The sequence below is a fragment of the Kogia breviceps genome, chromosome 7, assembly GCF_026419965.1.
Source record: "Kogia breviceps isolate mKogBre1 chromosome 7, mKogBre1 haplotype 1, whole genome shotgun sequence".
NCBI lineage: Eukaryota > Metazoa > Chordata > Mammalia > Artiodactyla > Physeteridae > Kogia > Kogia breviceps.
In genome coordinates this window covers 115674828-115693993 of record NC_081316.1, presented here as the reverse complement: position 1 = coordinate 115693993, position 19166 = coordinate 115674828, and the positions used below count along the sequence as shown (strand labels likewise).

Below are 19166 nucleotides of genomic sequence, written 5' to 3'. Positions count from 1 at the left end.
GTAGCATTAGTGTGATTTGATCATTTGCTGTACCAGGGGAAGCCTTAAAATAATCACAGCAACAGTTGTAAAATTCATCCCATACTTCGGGTACCGGCCATTGTACACAGAACTCACATTATCTGCCTCGGGACCCCTTCATCAAAAGCAGGACACGAGTTCTCTCCTTTGTAAGGTCGGCCTCTTGGGAGACCTTCATGAAAGAAGTGATATCACAGCTGGGGTGGTAGGGAAATGACACTTCTGGAAGTTGTCTGGCCATTGTGTTGGAGGGGATGACGTTTTCAGGTACTTATACTTATATTGTTGTGTGTCAGGGACCCTTTCATCCAAGGGGAGGAAACGCTCCTTCCTGTTATGCTGGATCAGCGAGCCCGCTGTGCGCCCTGGAAGTCCCTCGAAGCCCTGGTCCTCTCCTGTGTCATCCTCCCCTTCATGCCGCTGGGTCCGCAGAGCTGGGGGAGGGCGGGCATAGGAGGATGGGCTGCCCCTAATTTTGACCAAACACGTCCTTGTCCTTGGCTACCTCACCAGCAAGGAGGATGCGGAGGAGGTCCTTGAGGATCCATGGCCCCTGAGCCATGTGAGCTGAGGAAGCACCTTGAACTGTACAGAGGGAAGGAGTAGATGACCGCCCACTCACCTGCTCTCAGCGCTCAGGCCTTCGGGAATGTAGCGATATGCCGGGCAAGTAACTGTCCAGAGGGCCAGACCACATGGAGGGCTCAGCCCGGCCAAGTGCCATGCAAGGCACTTAGGCTTTGGAGTCAGGATGACCTGAGTTAAATTCTGGTCTGTTACTCCTCAGCCACGTGACCTTGGGCAAATTACTCCCTCAATGTCCTCAGCGGTAAACTAAGCACGGAGTATAACTTACCATGTCAGGTCATTGTGATTTCGGCCACAAATATGACCTCAGTTAATTCCCTTTCCCTGTGTTTACCATCACTTCTCGGGTTTTTCTCTGGATTATTTGATCGTGTGAGATGGCCACATAGAGGGAGAAGTGGAGACGATTTCACTGATTGTCCCTACAAGGGTGTTTCCAGAACAAGATGGGGCTGTGGGGGTCAAGATGGAGACATTCTTGTTGAGAAACCTCCTTGCTTCCTCACGACCCTGCACTAGAAATAGCTCCCCTGCCACCAGATCAAAGTTCTCTTGTAATGGGCTGGTGGTTTACAGCCCCATTGTGTAAACAGACCTGGTTCTCTTATCTTGAGTAATTGCAGTTTAATTGGGCTTCCTTGGGAAGCAATTCCCTTCTTAGCCAGTGCTGTTCATACTCTCACCTCCACCGCACATGCCTTAGGATGTGTTCACGGGGGTGTCTGTGCAGTCCCTGCACTTCTTGGGAATTTGGGAAGGGCTGGTGCTTGTTTCTGTGAAGCTTAGCACACATGCCTTTTCCTTCTCTCTGGGAATCCTGGAGAGCAGTGGATAAGGTATTGCAGATGAGAGAAATGAGGATACAGAAAAAGAAATTTAGAATGTAAATGGAAACTGGAAAAGAAAATTTTTTCTTGTCGCTTGGGGTGGTGATGGCTTTACCTCTGGAGAGGTTGCTGGAACATTATGTTTAAGAAATGATCTACAGCCGACACTCTTAGTGGTAGTCAGAAAACGTGAAGGAAAAAAGAGAGATGTTGTGTCTTTTTCCAGCATCTTAGAAAGTGGGGATTTTCTAAGATACCGGGTTCAGTTAGCACAAACTGGAGAATTTTAGAGCCAGACTATAACCTAGAGGTCATCTCCCACTAGCAGGAAATTCAGGTCCTGAGAGGTTAAATTAAGTTGCCTGAGCTTAGAAGTATGATCTGGAATATGATCCAGATCTCCCGGCTTAGGACACTGCTTACCATCAAACGCATCTTGATCGTTCTTAAGAAATGTGGAGATGAATAAGAATTTATGACAATTCATGGATTCATATGCTTTATTCATGCTGAATTGAATTTAGGACAAAAAGACCCCAGAACTCCATTATTGTAGGGCGCTGAGCAAAACGAAATTCCTGCCCAGTTTTTCCACCATGGGAGGTTCTCCCGATGTCCTGCCAGGAGGCTCTGAGTCAGCTTCACCCTCCGTCTCCACACTTGGGATGGATGCCTGGGTCTGGCACCCCATGGCGTCACCGGGAGTCTGAAGGGTTCCCGCTAAGCGGGTGGAAGCTGTTGTGTGACACGCATCTCACCTCATATCTCTCAGCAAGAGAAGGTCAAGTCCAGGCACCCAGAACTGGGGCAGGTCCCACCGAGAAATGTCTTGACTGGAGGGGACTGTGGTCTCAGGCTGGTGTGAGAAGCTGCACCGTCGGTCACTGCCCCCCTCCCCGGCCTTGGTCTGCAGCCCCAGGCCTGGGGGCGTCTCAGGGTGGCCTCAGCTGTGGTCCACGTGGCCCGTGTGGAGGCCAAGCACAGCTTTTCACGGAGAGCAGAATCCGCTGCTCCCACCTTTGCTCTCTCTGTGCTTCAGATTCTCTTCTGTCTCAGACACCTACAGTGGTCTGGCCTGCCCTCTCGCCAAGGCCCAAGCCCATCACTCTTATTGTTTCAAAAAGAATTTCCTGGCCTTGAGTCTAAAATTAAATCGCCCTTTGAGCGTTTCCTATTTTGTCTGTTCCTGCCTCTCCTGTGGCTGCAGCACCCTTGCCCCCTCCCCCTTGGTGGGAGATCTGAGGGGTGTTTCCGTGTTGCCTCTGTCCTTTCTCGAGGAAGCAGGATGCATGTGCCCGCCTGAAGCAGAGGTGCCCCAGATACAGTTTGCCCCAGACTCCTCCCCAGCGATGCCAAAAGCGCTTCTCCGTGAATGTAAAGAGGTGCTGGCTGGTCTAGCATCTTCTGAGGATGAGGAAGCCCAGACTCGATGACAGGTCTGCGGAGTCGGTCAGGCCAGCCTGGGAGGGCAAGTGCCTGCAACGAGGTGAGAGGTTTTAAGACGAGAAATTCCCCATTTATTGCACAGACTTGCACCCAGCATGTGAGAGACCCTGGATGGTTCAGCAGCTGGGCAGGCACTTCCGAACTTCACTTTCTCTACTGAAAAATGGGAAAGGTGGTGGCAGAACGGCATGTGAGCCCATTTCAGGGAAGAATGAGGACAAACGACATGAAGGCGTTAATACATTTCAAGGGGACGTTGTCTGTCATGAATCTAAATGATGACAACTTCTGGTTCTCTAGGCTTTTTCTTCCACCCTGGGGTGGTTTTTTTTTTTTTTTTTTTTTTTTTTAATCGAATGAAGGTTGTCAGTTACAAGGTCAGGAGAAAGAATGTGGATGGATCAGCAAAAAGGAGACTTGCAGTTGGAAAGGAACTTGGTGATCACTGGGGCCAGCGTCCTCAGGAAGCAAAGGTTTAAGGAGGTTAAGAGACGGGCTGGAGGCTACGCAGCTCCTTAGGGGCAGAGCAGGACTGAAACCCAGCTGGAGTGTATGAATCTCTGTGCCAGGCCTAGAACGACACAGAGTTGTGCCCGTGGACGGCAAACCCCTGTGCTCATCCATCCAGTGTTAACTCAGCTTTGCATCTGGGTATATATATATATATATGTTTTTTTTTTTTTTTGTGGTACGTGGGCCTCTCACTGCTGTGGCCTCTCCCGTTGCGGAGCACAGGCTCCGGGTGCGCAGGCTCAGTGGCCACGGCTCACAGGCCCAGCCACTCCGCGGCATGTGGCATCTTCCCGGACCGGGGCACGAACCCGCGTCCCCTGCATCGGCAGGCGGACTCTCAACCACTGCGCCACCAGGGAAGCCCTATGTATATTTTTTTAAAGCAGCAGGATCTAGAAATATTTCTGTGTCTTATATGTTCATGGCCCGGTATGAAGGCTAAATCCTAAAATTCTGAAGTCGGTTAAAGGAAAGGCAGATGTACTCCCACAGAGTTTGTGCTCTGAGTAACACATACACGAGAAGGGTCAGGAAGGGTTATGGGGAGCAAATACCTGGGCATTTAAGGCTGATCGGCTCAAGACAGAAACGAACTCTTACAGAAACGCCGCCGCCATTCGTTTGCGATTTAGTGTTGAAAAACGACTCCCCTGTTTCCTCTTTTCCAATTGGGGGGGCTCTTTGGAGGGGGCAGAGGGGGGGAAGATGCTGAGAAGAAGCGATGCTGTGAGGTTTGGCAGGGCTGGGGGGTAGGTGAAGAGCAGCCAGAGGGAGGGAGCTGCACGGGTGGGGAGGGGAGACGGAGGTCCCTGGTGGAAGCATCGGAGAGGGGAACTGGCGGCTCAGGGGAACAAGGGGGACATAATACCGTAGATGAAGCCCTGACTGCACCAGGGGGGCACTGGTTGGCTGTGGTGGTGACGTCACAGCTGGCTCTCCTTGGAACAGAGACAAGTGTGTGTTCCTTGTCCTAGTAGTTTCCAGACTTCAGGGCTTTATGCTATTTCTTTCCAGGATCGGAAAGGCAAAGCATTTAGGCTGCAGGCTCGAGTCCTCTGAAGCCTCTAAGAGGACAAGGACAGCAGTGCTGCTCCCTGGAGATGGGGTGGGGAGGCTTATCTCAGCATGTGACACAGCAGGGCAGGAGTGCGTGCTCTCCTGAGACACCCAGGGGACCCAGGCCCTCCAAGGCTGCGTGGATACCACCCTCTCCTTAGCAGCCGCTTTCTAACCCACACGGTTCTGAAGCTCTGCCCTGGTGTCTCCCACACCGAACACTTTTGTGTTTTTCCTCCTGTGTCTTTAACTGGCCCTTCTTTGTTGTTTCTCCCTCACTTTTCTTCCCAACGACAGGCAACTTTATAGATCCACTTTTTCAAAAGTGAAATATAATTGACTTAATATTATATAATTTCAAGTGAACATAGTGATTCAATATTTTTATACATTACAAAAAGCTCACCACAATAAATCTAGTAACTGTCTGTCCCCATACAAACTTATTAAAACATTACTGACTGGGCTTCCCTGGTGGCGCAGTGGTCGAGAGTCCGCCTGCCGATGCAGGGGACACGGGTTCGTGCCCCGGTCCCGGAAGATCCCACATGCCGTGGAGCGGCTGGGCCCATGAGCCGTGGCCACTGAGCCTGCGCGTCTGGAGCCTGTGCTCCTCAACGGGAGAGGCCACAACAGTGAGAGGCCTGCGTACCGCAAAAAAAAAAAACAAAAACAAAAAACAAAAAACCCAAAAAACCCATTACTGACTATATTCCCTATGTTGTACACAGTAGGCTCATGACTTACTTATCTGATAACTGCTCTGAATCCCCTTCACTTATTTCACTCATCCCTCCACCCCACCTCCTCTCTGGCCACCACCAGTTTGTTTTCTGCACCTGTGAGTCTGTTTCTGTTTTGTTATTGTTCATTTGTTTTGTTTTTTGGATTCCACATGTAAGTGGAATCATACAGCATTTGTCTTTCTCTGTGTGACTTATTTCACTCAGCATAATACCCTCTAGGTCCATTCATGTCGTTGCAAATGGCAAGATTCTATTCTTTTTCTTGGCTGAGTAGTATTCCTGTGTGTGTGTGTGTGTGTGTGTGTGTGTGTGTGTGTGTGTGTGTGTGTGTGTATCTCATCTTTATCCATTCATCCATCAGTGTGTAGTTAGGTTGCTTCTATATCTTGGTAATTGTAAATAATGCTGCAGTAAACACTGGGGTGCACATATCTTTTCAAATTAGTGTTTTTGTTTTCTTTGGGTAAATACCCAGAAATGCAATTGCTGGATGGTGTGGTAGAGCCATTTCTTATCCTTTCTCTTTTCTTTTTAACTGCCATTTTCCCTGACTCTATGCTTTAAGTAGATCCTTTACACTTGTAGATCTAACTGTATCCTTTCCTGTCTTCTCTTGTCATCCTGCCACCTTAGGGACCTCTCCACCAAATTACTCTGCCATCTCTCCATCTGAACACAACCAAAAGAGAAATATTCTTCCAACCTCCTTACTTACATACTTAAACTCACCATTTTCACTATTATAGAAGCAAACAATCTAAGCATGATCTTGGATCCCCCCTTGCCTTCATCACCTGTGAGTCATAAAATCACGTTGACTCTTCCTTTGAAACGTATCTTACATTTCTTGTTTCCTCTTCACCTCTACATTCATGACCTTAATCCGACTCTTCGTAACTGGCTACTGCTCAGCACCGGAACTGAGGGGGAGCATTCAACTGGGGGCAAAGCCGAAGGGTGGCCCCCGCACGCAGTACTCAAGCTACGTAAATCTTAATGCAATAAGTTTGACAATCAAAATGAATGCAGAAACTATTAAAAGAACTAAAAAATTTGAATACAGTGAGGGGGCCTTCCCTGGTGGCGCAGTGGTTAAGAATCCGCCTACCAACGCAGGGGACAGGGGTTCAGTCCCTGGTGTGGGAGGATACCACATGCCGTGGAGCAACTAAGCCCGAGCGCCACAACTACTGAGCCTGCGCTCTAGAGCCCGCGAGCCACAATTACTAAGCCCGTGTGCCACAACTACTGAAGCCCGTGTGCCACAACGAAGAGCACCCTCTGCTCGCCACAACTAGAGAAAGCCCGCGCGCAGCAACAAAGACCCAAGGCAGCCAAAAATAAATTAATTTTAAAAATAAATTAATATAAATAAATAAATAAATACAGTTAGGATCAGTAGCGCTGATTTTTCCCTTTATGCCTCAGGCTCTGGCGTGGCTCCGCGACGCACCGCGGCTGCCTTGTCATGCTCCTCACCTGCCCCTGCTCAGTCCATCCTGCTTTTAGCACGATCAAATGGGTCCTTCTAGGACATCTTGAGTCACCATGTCACTCTTACTAGCTTTCATACAACCTCTAATGCCTTTCTCCTGCAGCCAATTTCTGGTCCGGTGTTTCTTGCCCTCAACACTGTCCCTCCAGCTCTCAACCTTGCTAATTGCTCTCCATTGCAAGCGTTCTCATTGCCAAGAGCGCACTTTCCCCTCCTGCTTGTCACTACCAAACAGCAGTCTTTATCTCTCTATCACCAAGCCGAGTCTTTCTGATCCTTCCTTAACCTCACCATCTACGTTCCTTGGCACCTTTAGGTGTGTCGTCGTCTTTTGCTCTCTAGACCTTCACCGAATGTTCTAGGCTAAATCTTAACTTGACCTTTTGGTTATTACCTTAATCTGCTTCCTCTAGGAAGTCTTACCTGCTGTCACTCTCCTCCCCCTACACGTCGGTACTTAGCCCTGTCACATCTCCTTGCTGTAATTTCCTGTTTACTGGTCTGCACACTGCTGAGGGTAAAGTTCATATTTTGCTCATACTGTATTCTTAGCATCTAACATAATAGTTGGCACAGACTAGTTGTGTGATACAGATTTGTTCACAAGTGTCCATTATCATAATCCATCTAGTACTCTTCACGGGAACGGCAGCCTCCCTGCTTGAGCAAATCCGAGCCACACAAGGTCACATTGCACAGCTACGGGAAAAGACAATCTGAAATCAGGTAGACCTCGGCTAGAATTCTGTCCCCATTATTTTACTAGCTGTGTGGTCTTTGGAAATTTACTTGCCCTCTGAAAGCCACAATTTGTTCTTCTGTAAAATGAAGATAAGGATACCAGTCTTGCACAGCTATGGTGAGGAGTAAACGTGACCACCTCTCCATCATGCTGAGATCACTGATGGGCATGGGGTGGTGTGTGACGTACGTTAGTTCCTTTCAATAATCCCCTGTGGGATGAATGAGTGAGGGCCCATCAGATGGGTTCGCTAGACTGTGATGTGGGCTGGGAGGGTTGCTTGAATCTCTTGAACTCCCCTCCATTCACCAGCAGCCAGGAAAGGAAGATGTTGACTTGAACTTGTTTTGGGTGGTGCCCTTGTCAAGCATGGAGGTGGGCACTTTGCTTCCCAGATTTCTGACTTGTTAATAGGCAGCTTCTTTCTCCTCAACTGAGAAGGTTTCATAATGAATTGGAACTGGCTCTGTGGTTCTCTTGAGTAAAAATGTCATTTTCATACTCTGTGAAATAGGTATTCAGTCAGTTTGTGAAATGTCTAATAAACAGGCAGGTGTCTAGGTGACAAGGGTCATGACGCTTCCAGGAGCATCTGTGAGCAAAGATGTTTGTGGTTCGCGGTAGGCTTGGTGCATTATCTCCTTCTCATTCTTAAAAATAGGTTCCCCTGGCACCACTGAGGACAGCTAAGGAGGAAATATGTCTTAAAAATAGACTTCCTTGTATAAAATAATAAGTGAACCCTCCCTGACAACAAAGAGCCTGCTGTGGGAGCAGGAGAGACTCCACGAAAGATGCCAATCAAGAAACTCAAGGAGATGCTATACGTGGTTGTTGGTCAAAGCTGTGGGCTGACTCGCTGTATAGCCAAGTGGTCACTGCCTTGGTCTGGAACCTCACTGCTTTATCCCTAACCCACCACTTACTCCCACCCTCTATCTCCCCTCTACAGTGCGCTCAGATCATTTTCCTTCAACACCCCTTTGCGAATCATGCCTCACCTTCAGTGGCCTTTCCTTAGCGGAGATAGCCTCAACTTTTTCACCTGAATTCAAGTTCTCCTCTTGTTCCCACCGTCCTAGCAGAGCCTGCACCAAACCACCCACCACCTGTCTACAAGGATCCTACTGGTACCACCTACTGCCTTCTTACGAGGACTTTGTGGTTTAGGCAAACCATGCACATGCTGCCCCCGAAGAAGACGGGGCCAGGTCACTTAGAGTGCTCCTTCATGCCATTTAAATACAAAATTTCCTCGCCCCAGACCGTATTCCTACAACTCTGATGCTTGACTTTGAGAAAGGCTCTATAAAAGTATGAAAAAATGGGGATAGACACTGAGAGCGCACAGCTCATCTAGGAAATGTGCTTGAAATTGATTCTGTTGCAAAGGATTGTTGGGGATCCAAAAAGAAAATCTTAATGTAGTTGCTTCAGGAGCTTACAATATTAAAATACAATGTCAGCAATGTGGTTTTATGCCAGAATTAAGGAAACGTTTTCTGACCGAAGCTCAGCTGAGCGTTCTTTCTGATGATTTCCCTAAATCTCGGTCCCAAACACAAATGGCAGGACTGCCATTGCTCTGCTTGTATTCTTGTGGCTCTCACTGGGGCCTCCTGGTAGCGGAAGCCGGGGACATGAGCCTTTTTTTTTTTTTTTTTTTTTTTTTTTTTTTTTTGCGGTGTGCGGGCCTCTCACCGCTGTGGCTTCTCCCATTGCGGAGCACAGGCTCCGGACACGCAGGCCTAGCGGCCATGGCTCACGGGCTTAGTTGCTCCGCAGCACGTGGGATCTTCCCGGACCAGGGCACGAACCCGTGTCTCCTGCATCGGCAGGCGGATTCTCAACCACTGCGCCACCAGGGAAGCCCATGAGCCTTTGATAGACAACAACTCAATGTGACTCCATTCAGTCCTCAGGGTTTTATTCCATTCTCAGCACCTTTAACGCACCTGGAAGAGGAACAGCCCCGAAGTAAACTTCATCCAGCTCTAGTCTGAATGATTTTAGGAATATTATGAAAAAGATCACATAAATTAATGTGCACAAAACCTCCTTTTACATTTTGGTCTCGATTGCCATTTTTCTCTGTGCCAATATACCCTCCTATGTTATTTTTACTGAGCTTAAGCGAATGGATGATTGCAAAATGGGGAAGAGAGTGTAGACAGTGAATGATTGAATCTAACGTAATAGGGCTGCCGCTCAAGGGGAGAGAGGATGTAAGAGGTTCTCCAATTAGCGGCTCTGACTGCAGGTTAGCAAGCTACTCTTCAGGGATGAGAATTCAACCTGAGGGGTTATATTTATTCATTAGCACCTTAACGTTGATAGTTTTAATCACATCAGATTCTAGCAAAGTTCCGTTTTCTTAACGGGGGTTTTTAGGGAGGTGGAGGGGCCAAACAGAAGAGAGAAAGAATAAAAACGAAGAAAAGAAAGTTGAGGGTGGGCCAGCGTAGACTAGACTCCTATTCGTAGGAAATCTTCGTTCTGTGCATTTGCTCCTTCTTTTGTGTCTTAATGGTTAACCTTCTTGCCTAATCCCAGGAATGTTAAGGGTCTCATATTAATACCTAGTTTATATTAGGCTCCTTGTACACTCCTTATTACATGCATTTCATATAGTAATACATAATTTTATGACATGCATTTGATATTTTGTTTTGCTTTATGTATTATTTTCTTACACATATTATTTCATTCAATCCTCCTACCTTATGGGGTAGCTGGTATTATTCCCATCTTATAACTGAGTAAACTGAGGTTCAGATAAAGGAACAGGCCCAGGCCCAGGCCCCCATCAGTAAGTGATGGAGCCAGGACTTGAATCCATGTATCTGTGGCCTCAAAGAAGAGGGTCTTAAACACTTCAAATCATGGTCTTCCACAGAGTGCATTTGTCCCCCTTAGAGAGTACTGGGTGGAGACTGTACTTTGTGGATTCTATAAAACTGATAAGAGAGTTGCACAAGTACCCAAATGTTGGGAAAAACTGAGAATTCCAGTCTACCAATCAATATCGTTAAAACCTATGCACATTGATTAACTGAAAAAAGAGTGATTTGTATCATTTAGGTCCATTTTTGTGTGTTTCCTTTGGCATTTGTCACTTATTGGTTCTATGATAATGGAATGTCTCATAAGAATATCCTTTCATGGCGTTTTTATAGGGTAAGGTTACATTAAAAAAAAAGAAAGCTAGGATTGTGTAAAGATGACCAAGATTCTGCCTTGCTATTAACCATGGGTCCTTATTTGAAAATTTAAAAAATTCTTCAAACGCTTGGGGAAATGGATGAAAATAAATGTATACACAGTCTAAGTCAGAAACCTTTCCTATTCCCTGTGTGTGTGTGTTTTCTTTTTTGGATGGGGAATGGTGATGAATCGTGAGTTCTATTCTGTTATCATCTCTGGATGATCCCTACTTACGGATGATATGAAGTTGCTGCTCCATTAGGGAAGCTTAATATATTTCCTTTTTTTCCCCGGCCACAGAGGCAGGGACCCCTCAGCTCTTACGAAGATCCTCGAATGGCCTGTGGGTTCCAGCCCGCTTATCACCCGCCAAGAGTTTGCTACCCTTTCTGGGATGAGATGACCACTCAAGAAGTGCCCACCGGTCTCGAACACTGCGGCTCAGGTAGGAACATCCACGGACGCTGAGACTGAGGGTGGAGTTGAAGGACAACGGCAACTGGAGGAGGGCTGCGTCCTGCATCCTCTGCTGTCACAGCTGCCCTGGCTCACGTGGGTTCCGGATGCTCTCGTGCTATGGAAAGTCCCAGGACTTTCCAGTCACGTTGAGTGACTTTATTCTCCAGGGACAGGAAGGCTAAACTCTAGGAATGGGCCCACGCGACGTTGCTTTAGGTCTTCGTTTTGTAAATAGTTCTCTCCACCGTGCCTGTCCCGGGCCTTATCCACTTCAGCCTGGCTGTTGACAAAGGACCTAGAAGGTTTGCAGTCATGAAGTAGGACGGATAGACAGAGGGCGTGTGACCTAGTCAGCCTTCTTACAGGACGTACTTTCTTCCATTCGTCTTCTCTTTCCGTCATCCTCTCCTGCTCTGCCCAGGCCCGCCTGCATCTGTCTTCTTTTCCCGCGTCCCCTTTCTCTCTCTTCAACCCTTCCTCACAGAAGCTCCTCTCGGAATTCCCTTCACTCCCCACCTGCGGGTCATGGTGCTGACTTCTGGTGAACAGAAGCCACTCTCCCAAGGACTGGACAAGTTCAAAATCCTTCCTCCCATTCTATTTTGCCAGAGTCACTGGTTTTCTCACAAATTCCATTAGCCCTTGCTTACCTGACAGCTTTTTTTTTTTTTTTTTTTTTTTTTTGCGTTACTCGGGCCTCTCACTGTTGTGGCCTCTCCCGTGGCGGAGCACAGGCTCCGGACGCGCAGGCTCAGTAGTTGTGGCTCACGGGCCCAGCCGCTCCGCAGCACGTGGGGTCTTCCCGGACTGGGGCACGAACCCGTGTCCCCTGCATCGGCAGGCGGACTCTCAACCACTGTGCCACCAGGGAAGCCCCCCTTTTGGTTTATTTTTAATACAAAATGTAAATAATAAATTGAGGGCTTCTGAAATGATTGATTCTTGATTGAACATGAACATTCTTCATTGAACATGAAGTTCAGTGTTTCATGAGAGCCGGGTATGATAATATATCCAAGTACCAAAAAGCCAGTGTTTTTTTCTCCCAGGATGAATTCTTAGCATAAGACATTTCGTAACTCTTACAGATTGAAAACATCTCATTCTGATGAAGTACATAGGGAAAAGCCACTGGAAACTAACTTCAGTGCAATTTTTTTGGTTCAGTATTTCTGTACCCTATAAAACAATATGGTAAGCTTCTTTTATAATAGTGGAGACATAAAGAAACTGTTTGCTTTGTTGTCCATGCTGTATATTTCACTGAAAATAGACAGACACAGAGTGAGATGCTGTAGTGCTTGCTGGAGGCTGAGAAGCATGGGAGTCTGCTTCTCCGGGGCAGAATGAAATCGACTCCTGTGTTCCGTATTGTCTTGACTCAATAGCCCTTGATCTTGGAGGTATTCTTTGCTACTATCTTGGATCTCAGACAGGATAACATTTATGCTGCCACTTTCTGCCTGGCATCTCAGTTCCCCCAAGCATAAATACAAAGGTCTCGGCTATCTACCCATTTCATGAGGCGGCAGAGAGGATTTTGTAGCTGTTCACAGGTTAGACTTAAGGACTTAAAATTTTAACAGATGAAAAAGCTGATCCTTTAAAATACTAAACAAAATGTAGATTTTTTTTTTGTATAAGCATGAATCCTATTCATGCCACTAGCCTTTTTGAAAAAAATCAGTAATTATCTTCTTTTATTTATTTTTTAACATCTTTATTGGACTGTAATTGCTTTACAATTGTGTGTTAGTTGCTGCTGAATAACAAAGTGAATCAGCTATACATATACATAGATCCCCATATCTCCTCCCTCTTGCGTCTCCCTCCCACCCTCCCTATCCCACCCCTCTGGGTGGTCGCAAAGCACCAAGCTGATCTCCCTGTGCTATGCGGCTGCTTCGCACTAGCTAGCTATTTTACGTTTGGTAGTGTCTATATGTCCATGCCACTCTCTCACTTCATCCCAGCTTACCCTTCCCCCTCCCCGTGTCCTCAAGTCCATTCTCTACGTCTGAGTCCTTCTTTATTCCTGTCCTGCCTCTAGGTTCTTCAGAACCATTTTTTTTTTTTTTTTTAGATTCCATATATATGTGTTAGCATACGGTATTTGTTTTTCTCTTTCTGACTTACTTCACTCTGTATGGCAGACTCTAGGTCCATCCACCTCACTACAAATAACTCAGTTTTGTTTCTTTTTATGGCTGAGTAATATTCCATTGTATATATGTGCCACATCTTCTTTATCCATTCATCTGTCGATGGACGCTTAAGTTGCTTCCACGTCCTGGCTATTGTAAAGAGAGCTGCAGTGAACATTGTGGTACATGACTCTTTTTGAATTATGGTTTTCTCAGGGTATATGCCCAGTAGTGGGATTGCGGGGTCGTATGGTAGTTCTATTTGTAGTTTTTTAAGGAACCTCCATACTGTTCTCCATAGTGGCTGTATCAGTTTACATTCCCACCAACAGTGCCGGAGGGTTCCCTTTTCTCCACACCCTCTCCAGCATTTATTGTTTCTAGATTTTTTGATGATGGCCAATCTGACCTGTGTGAGGTGATACCTCATTGTAGTTTGGGTTTGCATTTCTCTAATGATTAGTGATGTTGAGCATCCTTTCATGTGTCTGTTGGCAATCTGTATATCTTCTTTGGAGAAATGTCTGTTTAGGTCTTTTGCCCATTTTGGGATTGGGTTGTTTGTTTTTTTGATAATTAAGCTCATGCCACTAGGCTTTGAAGTCTTATATCTCCCGGTGCAACAGAGATTAAAGCTCCCTTGCCTTAACGCTTTCAGCTCTGGATGGTGCTTCTGTAGCTACCAATTTACATCTTACTACATCTTATTAATACATGTTATTAGTAGCTGAGGTCATCTCCATGCTCACCCGTAGCCTCAGGATCAGAATTCTCATTTTCATAGCAAAAGGTCTTGGCTCATCTCTTTTTTAGCTAAGAAGTATTGATACATAAATTCCCAAGTGAAGAAGATTTTTCGTTCTCCTCCTTGTCAAGGTTCTCAAAGGTAAAAGAGTTTTTATTTCAGGACCAATGAGACACAGTGTCTGTAAAGAATTTTAAGAACCTCAGGAGGAAGCTGTTTTAAAATGCAAGGACTGATAGTCGTGTAATAGAGCCTACTTTCCACAGTTTACTTCTTCAAGAAGGAGGAAGCCGGGGTCACCCAGCCTGATGCTTCTTGGGTAGGATGGGAAGATGAGGGCACATAATAACCAGCTCTAAAATGACCTGGGTTGGCACCAACTGCAGCTTAGAAATGCTAGCAAGCTTCCATGGGGGAGTGGTGCTGCGGTGGCAAACGTGATGTCTGTAGTTCTCTCTGTCCTAGGCTTCTTCTGATGGAAATACCTTGCAAGAACCTTTAGCTTTCCCCAGCCCCTCCTTTGCCTCTTGAGCTGTCCAGACGAAGGGGGAAGGGGTTGCAATGATTATTTCTGGGCTGTGGTCCAGTCCTCCTCAGTGATGGGTGTCCTCTGGAAGGAGATCTTGGGGTTTCAGAGAAGGAAGATGAAGACACAGACCAATCGATGATTTCTCCAGCTGCAGCGCATTTCCTTGGAGATGTGTTGAGTAAGAAGAAAAGAGAGAAAAAAATACTCTCCAGTCTTGTCATCTTCTTTTATCCTATTTATAACTTCAGTTTCCTTCCTGTCCTCCTGGCCACCCCCAGCCCTGCTTCCATCTCACGTCTGTGCTCTCAGAAGGGATGAAGGCGCTTCTTTTGTAAGGACCACACATCTGTCAGTGCCTGGAATACCCGGCAGGAGGGGCCATCGAGGATTAAGGTCCTTCCTCTGAATGCTGTTCTTGTTCCCTGAAGGGACTGAGGCTGAGAGGGAGGAGAGGGCTGGAGGGAGGGAGGGGGCAGAGAGAATAGAGCTGAGAGAGAACGTGAGTGGGGGCGAGGTTACCAGGCGCAAGTAGGACAGACTACTCAAGACTAGTCGATAATCGGTCGGCCAGAATAGCTGGTTCTGAGGAGGCAAGAAATGGTGGGTGGAAATGGACAGAAAAGAAAAAGTGGGCATTAGTAGAGAGATGGAGGATACAAGGAAGACAGAGTGAAAGATGAATGGGAAGGGGAAAGAAGGGGAGGGGAGGATAGCATGAAAGAGAAAAAGAGATGAATCTGAGGACATTAACTCTCCGGCTAAAAAAGGAAGCCGCATTTGCATGCAATTGCCTGTGCAGCTGTACATTTCTTCATCACAATCTTGTAATCATCATTTTCTTTCATTTCTTCCCCCTCCGGCTCGCCTCTTCCCCCTCCTCCGGATCAGCCTGGAGCCATTAGCGAGAGCCAATGGGGACGGAGAGAGGGGTTCTGCATGAATGAATGGGCTCTTTCTGTTCTAAGCCTCTCCTCATCCCTCTGTCGGGGAGACTCATGAATCAATGGAGCCCCTTACACGAGACACGGCTGAAATGGCTGTTGCTGTGTATAGTCTGACTAGAGTGGAGTCCACTGGCCCTGCCTCCCCCTCTGTTCCCTTCCTCTGTCTTGTCCCCCAACCTCAGCCCTTTCTCTCAATCATCATAGCAAGAAGCATTGTATTAAAATGTCAGTCTCTTGTTCCTCATCTCCAGGAGCTCACCAGAATTTCACTACCATTAACTGTCAAGACTAGTTCTTATCCGCGGCCCCAGGGAAGGGATGGAGTAGATGACAAACTATTTTCAGACAGAGGCAGGGAGCTCAGAGGGGCGCCCAGACCCAGCTGGAGTCATGCAATGCCTGCTTTCCACAGGGAAGCAGAAGAGCGACATCAGAGAGCCGTCTGAGCGGCCGGCCACACGACCGCAGTCCATCCCATCCACTGATAGCTGTCCATACTTGACTTTAACCTCATAGCTGGGATGAACGTGAATGACAGGAGTGTGTATCAGAACCTGTGACACACTTTCGGAGTGATAGACTGTCAGAGCAGTTTTCATTTCAGGGATGGATCTGTCTTGAAACAGCTAAACTTACAGAGGTGCTCTTTGACCAAAGTTCACTTTTGCAAAATAGTTGCTTAGAATTGGAAAGCAGTCTGCCGCTTCAGAACACGGTAAACCCAACTTACCCTCGTGGGACTGAACCTATGGTCTCGTTACCGTGGTCCTTGATTTGAGAAGCAAGACAATACATTTTTTTCTTCTTGTATCATGCAGTTTGGAATGTTTTTGTCATGGGTCACAGTGAAAATCTCAGCTACCCACATTCATACTCCTCATTCTTCGTGAGGGAGGAAGTCTACACAGTCTACGGTGAAGACTCCAGCCTCTGGAACCAGATCGACTGGGCTTGTCCATCAGCCCTTCCTAGCTGTGTTACCTTAGACAACTAACTTTATCTCTGTACTTCAGTCTCCTCCTCTAAACCAGTGTTTCCAAGTGTGTCAGAGTCACCGGAGGGCTTGTTAAAATGCAGGTTGTGGGGTTCTATCCCCACGGTTTCTGATTCACTGAGTCTAGGGTAAGGCTCAAAATTTGCATTTCTCACCAAGTTCTCAGGTGGTGCTATGGCTGCTGCTGGTCTGAAGACCACACATTGAGAACCACTAAGTTAATGTATATCAAGCGTCAAGCAGTGCCGTCACTAAGCAAGCACGATATGAACGTTCGCCATTGTAACTTACTGTCCCAAAGTGCCTGAGAGTCCAAAAATGTCCGGGTATCATTGAATCCGAAAGTGATCCCTTGATGGGATGAACATTCTGGGTGGCCGGTGCCAGGCACTGGAAACGGAGAAGATAGAGAAAGGGGAAGCTTCGTGCCCTGTGTCTCGGCAACTTTTATTCAGATGTGTATGTGAGGCTATATTTACATGATGAGGAGACATGGGTCCTAGATGAAATATCCCACTTCTTTATGAGATAGAGTTTGGGGTGACTTGGGCTCTCACGACAGTATTTACAATTTCTAAAAGAAATTTACTAGCAAAGTTGTAGAACAAAAGAGTGTCTTTCCCAAGTCAACTGTGGAAGTTCAAGTGGGAGATGTATTGAGAGTCCGAGTTCATGGTCTCTCGCAGGCCAGACGGCCAGGCGGCTGGGAGAGATCAAACCCGGGCCAATGTTTGGAAAGGGCCATCGACAACCAGGTGGGAAGTTTCAGCAGGAAAAACAGATGCCTCTGATTTGGCTTTTAAGTGTTGAGAACATTGAGGGGATGCCAGAGAGGCTTGTTAAATGGAGATTCACCTTGCTCTGAAATGTTTATTCTTCTAGCAGCCTTGTTCTTTCAGCTGACCATCTTAGACGGCCCTGCGGTTAAAAAAAAAAAAAAAAGGCTTCTTAAACTTTGTCTGCTGCACATATCTGTTCTTTCCTCATTCGGGGTATGTTTTCCTTTTCGAAAGGACCTGTTCCAGGTTCTCTGTTCTTCAGAACAGTTCTGATTGTGTGTGTGTGTGTGTGTGTGCGCGTGTGCGTGCACGTGTGTGTGTGTGTGTGTGTGCGCGTGCGTGTGTGTGTGTGCGCGCGCGCCTTTGGGATGTTGTAATGGGGACCGTTCCTCTCAGGGAAAATTTCGACGTTCTCAGAATCGGACTTGGTAGTTGTGTTTAGAAGGGGGAAACTGTGGCCCTGTCTTAGGTTTCAGCGTTTCACGCGAGGCTCCCGTTGGGGCCGAGCTGCCCTGACAAGCAGCCTCCAGGGGACGGCGCTGATGGAAGCTTAATGCGGGAAACCCTCTCCTGACCCGCATCCCACCTCCGAGAGGACCAAAGACTGCAAGGAAGAGAGGCTGGGGGAAGAGCCACAGATCTGCCTCGCCCTAGTAGTGCATAACGAAGAGCATCTGTGTACAAAAACTAGCCTACGCCCTTGCTCTATCATTTTGTTCTTCTGACCATGAGATTTCTACAAAAGCCTGAACCATTTCTCCATAAGTGAAGGATGTTTCTCTGGCTGTGGATTAAATTTGCTCCTATTTGCCAATGTTACACTGTCGTATCCATCCTATTCCACTCCTCCACCACCGCCTCGGTAGCTTTCCAGCCTACCCTATTTCATATTCAGATTACAATCACTTTCAGTATTAGGTTTTTTAAAATTTATTTATTTATTTGTTTTTGGCTGCATTGCGTTTTCATCGCTGTGCGCGGGCTCTCTCTAGTTACGACGAGTGGGGGCTACTCTTGTTGCATAGTATGGGCTCTAGGCAAGCGGGCTTCACGCCGTTGTGGCTCGCGGGCTCTCTAGAGCGCAGTCACAGTAGTTGTGGTGCAGAGGCTTAGTCGCTCCGTCGCATGTGGGATCCTCCCGGACCAGGGATCGAACCCGTGTCCCCTGCGTTGGCAGGCGGACTCTCAACCACTGTGCCACCAGGGAAGCCCCAGTATAAGTTTTTGAGTATAAGCTGATGGGTATTGGGTTCTAGCAAAGGGTTAGGGGGCGTGGTGGAAAGAGCAAGAACTCACCTGGGATCTTGTCCCCTCACCTTTAACAGGTGGGATCCTTACACTTATTTCAAGAAGTTCTTGTGCTATTAAATGGGGTGCTGTAATTCAAAGGGCCTTATAGCAGGTGATCAGTAGATGCTACCTTTTCCTTTCACCATGATCTGAGTGTGAATTTAAGTGACCCAGGAAACCTGGTGTCCCACCCTCATCTCAGGAGTCCTGCCCACGCACACCCTGCCGCAGACTGCTTTTCTGACACCTGCCAATTTTACCTTCCCTTGTGTCCCATTTTACCAGTGAAAGGAGAAGGGGGCCGGGTGAGGACCAGAGAGACAAGCTGAGGGTTAGAGACCTGTGTCTCTCGGGAGGGATTCCAGCAGCACCGAGTAGGAAGGACTGTACAGACCTTCACAAATGTAAATCACCTCTGTAGCTCCGCGGGAGGGAAGGTAACCGAGTGGGAGAAACCGGGGCCGCGGTCGGTGAGTTACAAAGAGGATGCGAGCTCTCAGCTGGCAGGCCTCCAGTGCCGTTTCTCAAAAATCCTAGGAAGTAACAGCATTGCGCTGGAAGTCCCAGGGGGCTGGGGAGAAAAAAGTTCTCTTAACTTTTGCAAACCACAAATATTTGGTCCGAGTTGGGAAAAGGTCCCCGGG

The 19166-nt window shown here is 47.3% G+C and overlaps 1 protein-coding gene across 2 annotated transcripts in view; it reads left to right on the top strand.

Annotated features, from left to right (window-relative positions):
* ETS1 (ETS proto-oncogene 1, transcription factor) overlaps positions 1-19166 on the top strand; it is a 129279-nt gene that overhangs the window by 18467 nt on the left and 91646 nt on the right. For both annotated transcript variants that reach the window (XM_067039308.1, XM_067039309.1), the window contains exon 3: positions 10939-11083. In XM_067039308.1, the coding sequence (XP_066895409.1) occupies positions 10939-11083 (145 nt within the window). The remainder of the gene's footprint in view (positions 1-10938; positions 11084-19166) is intronic.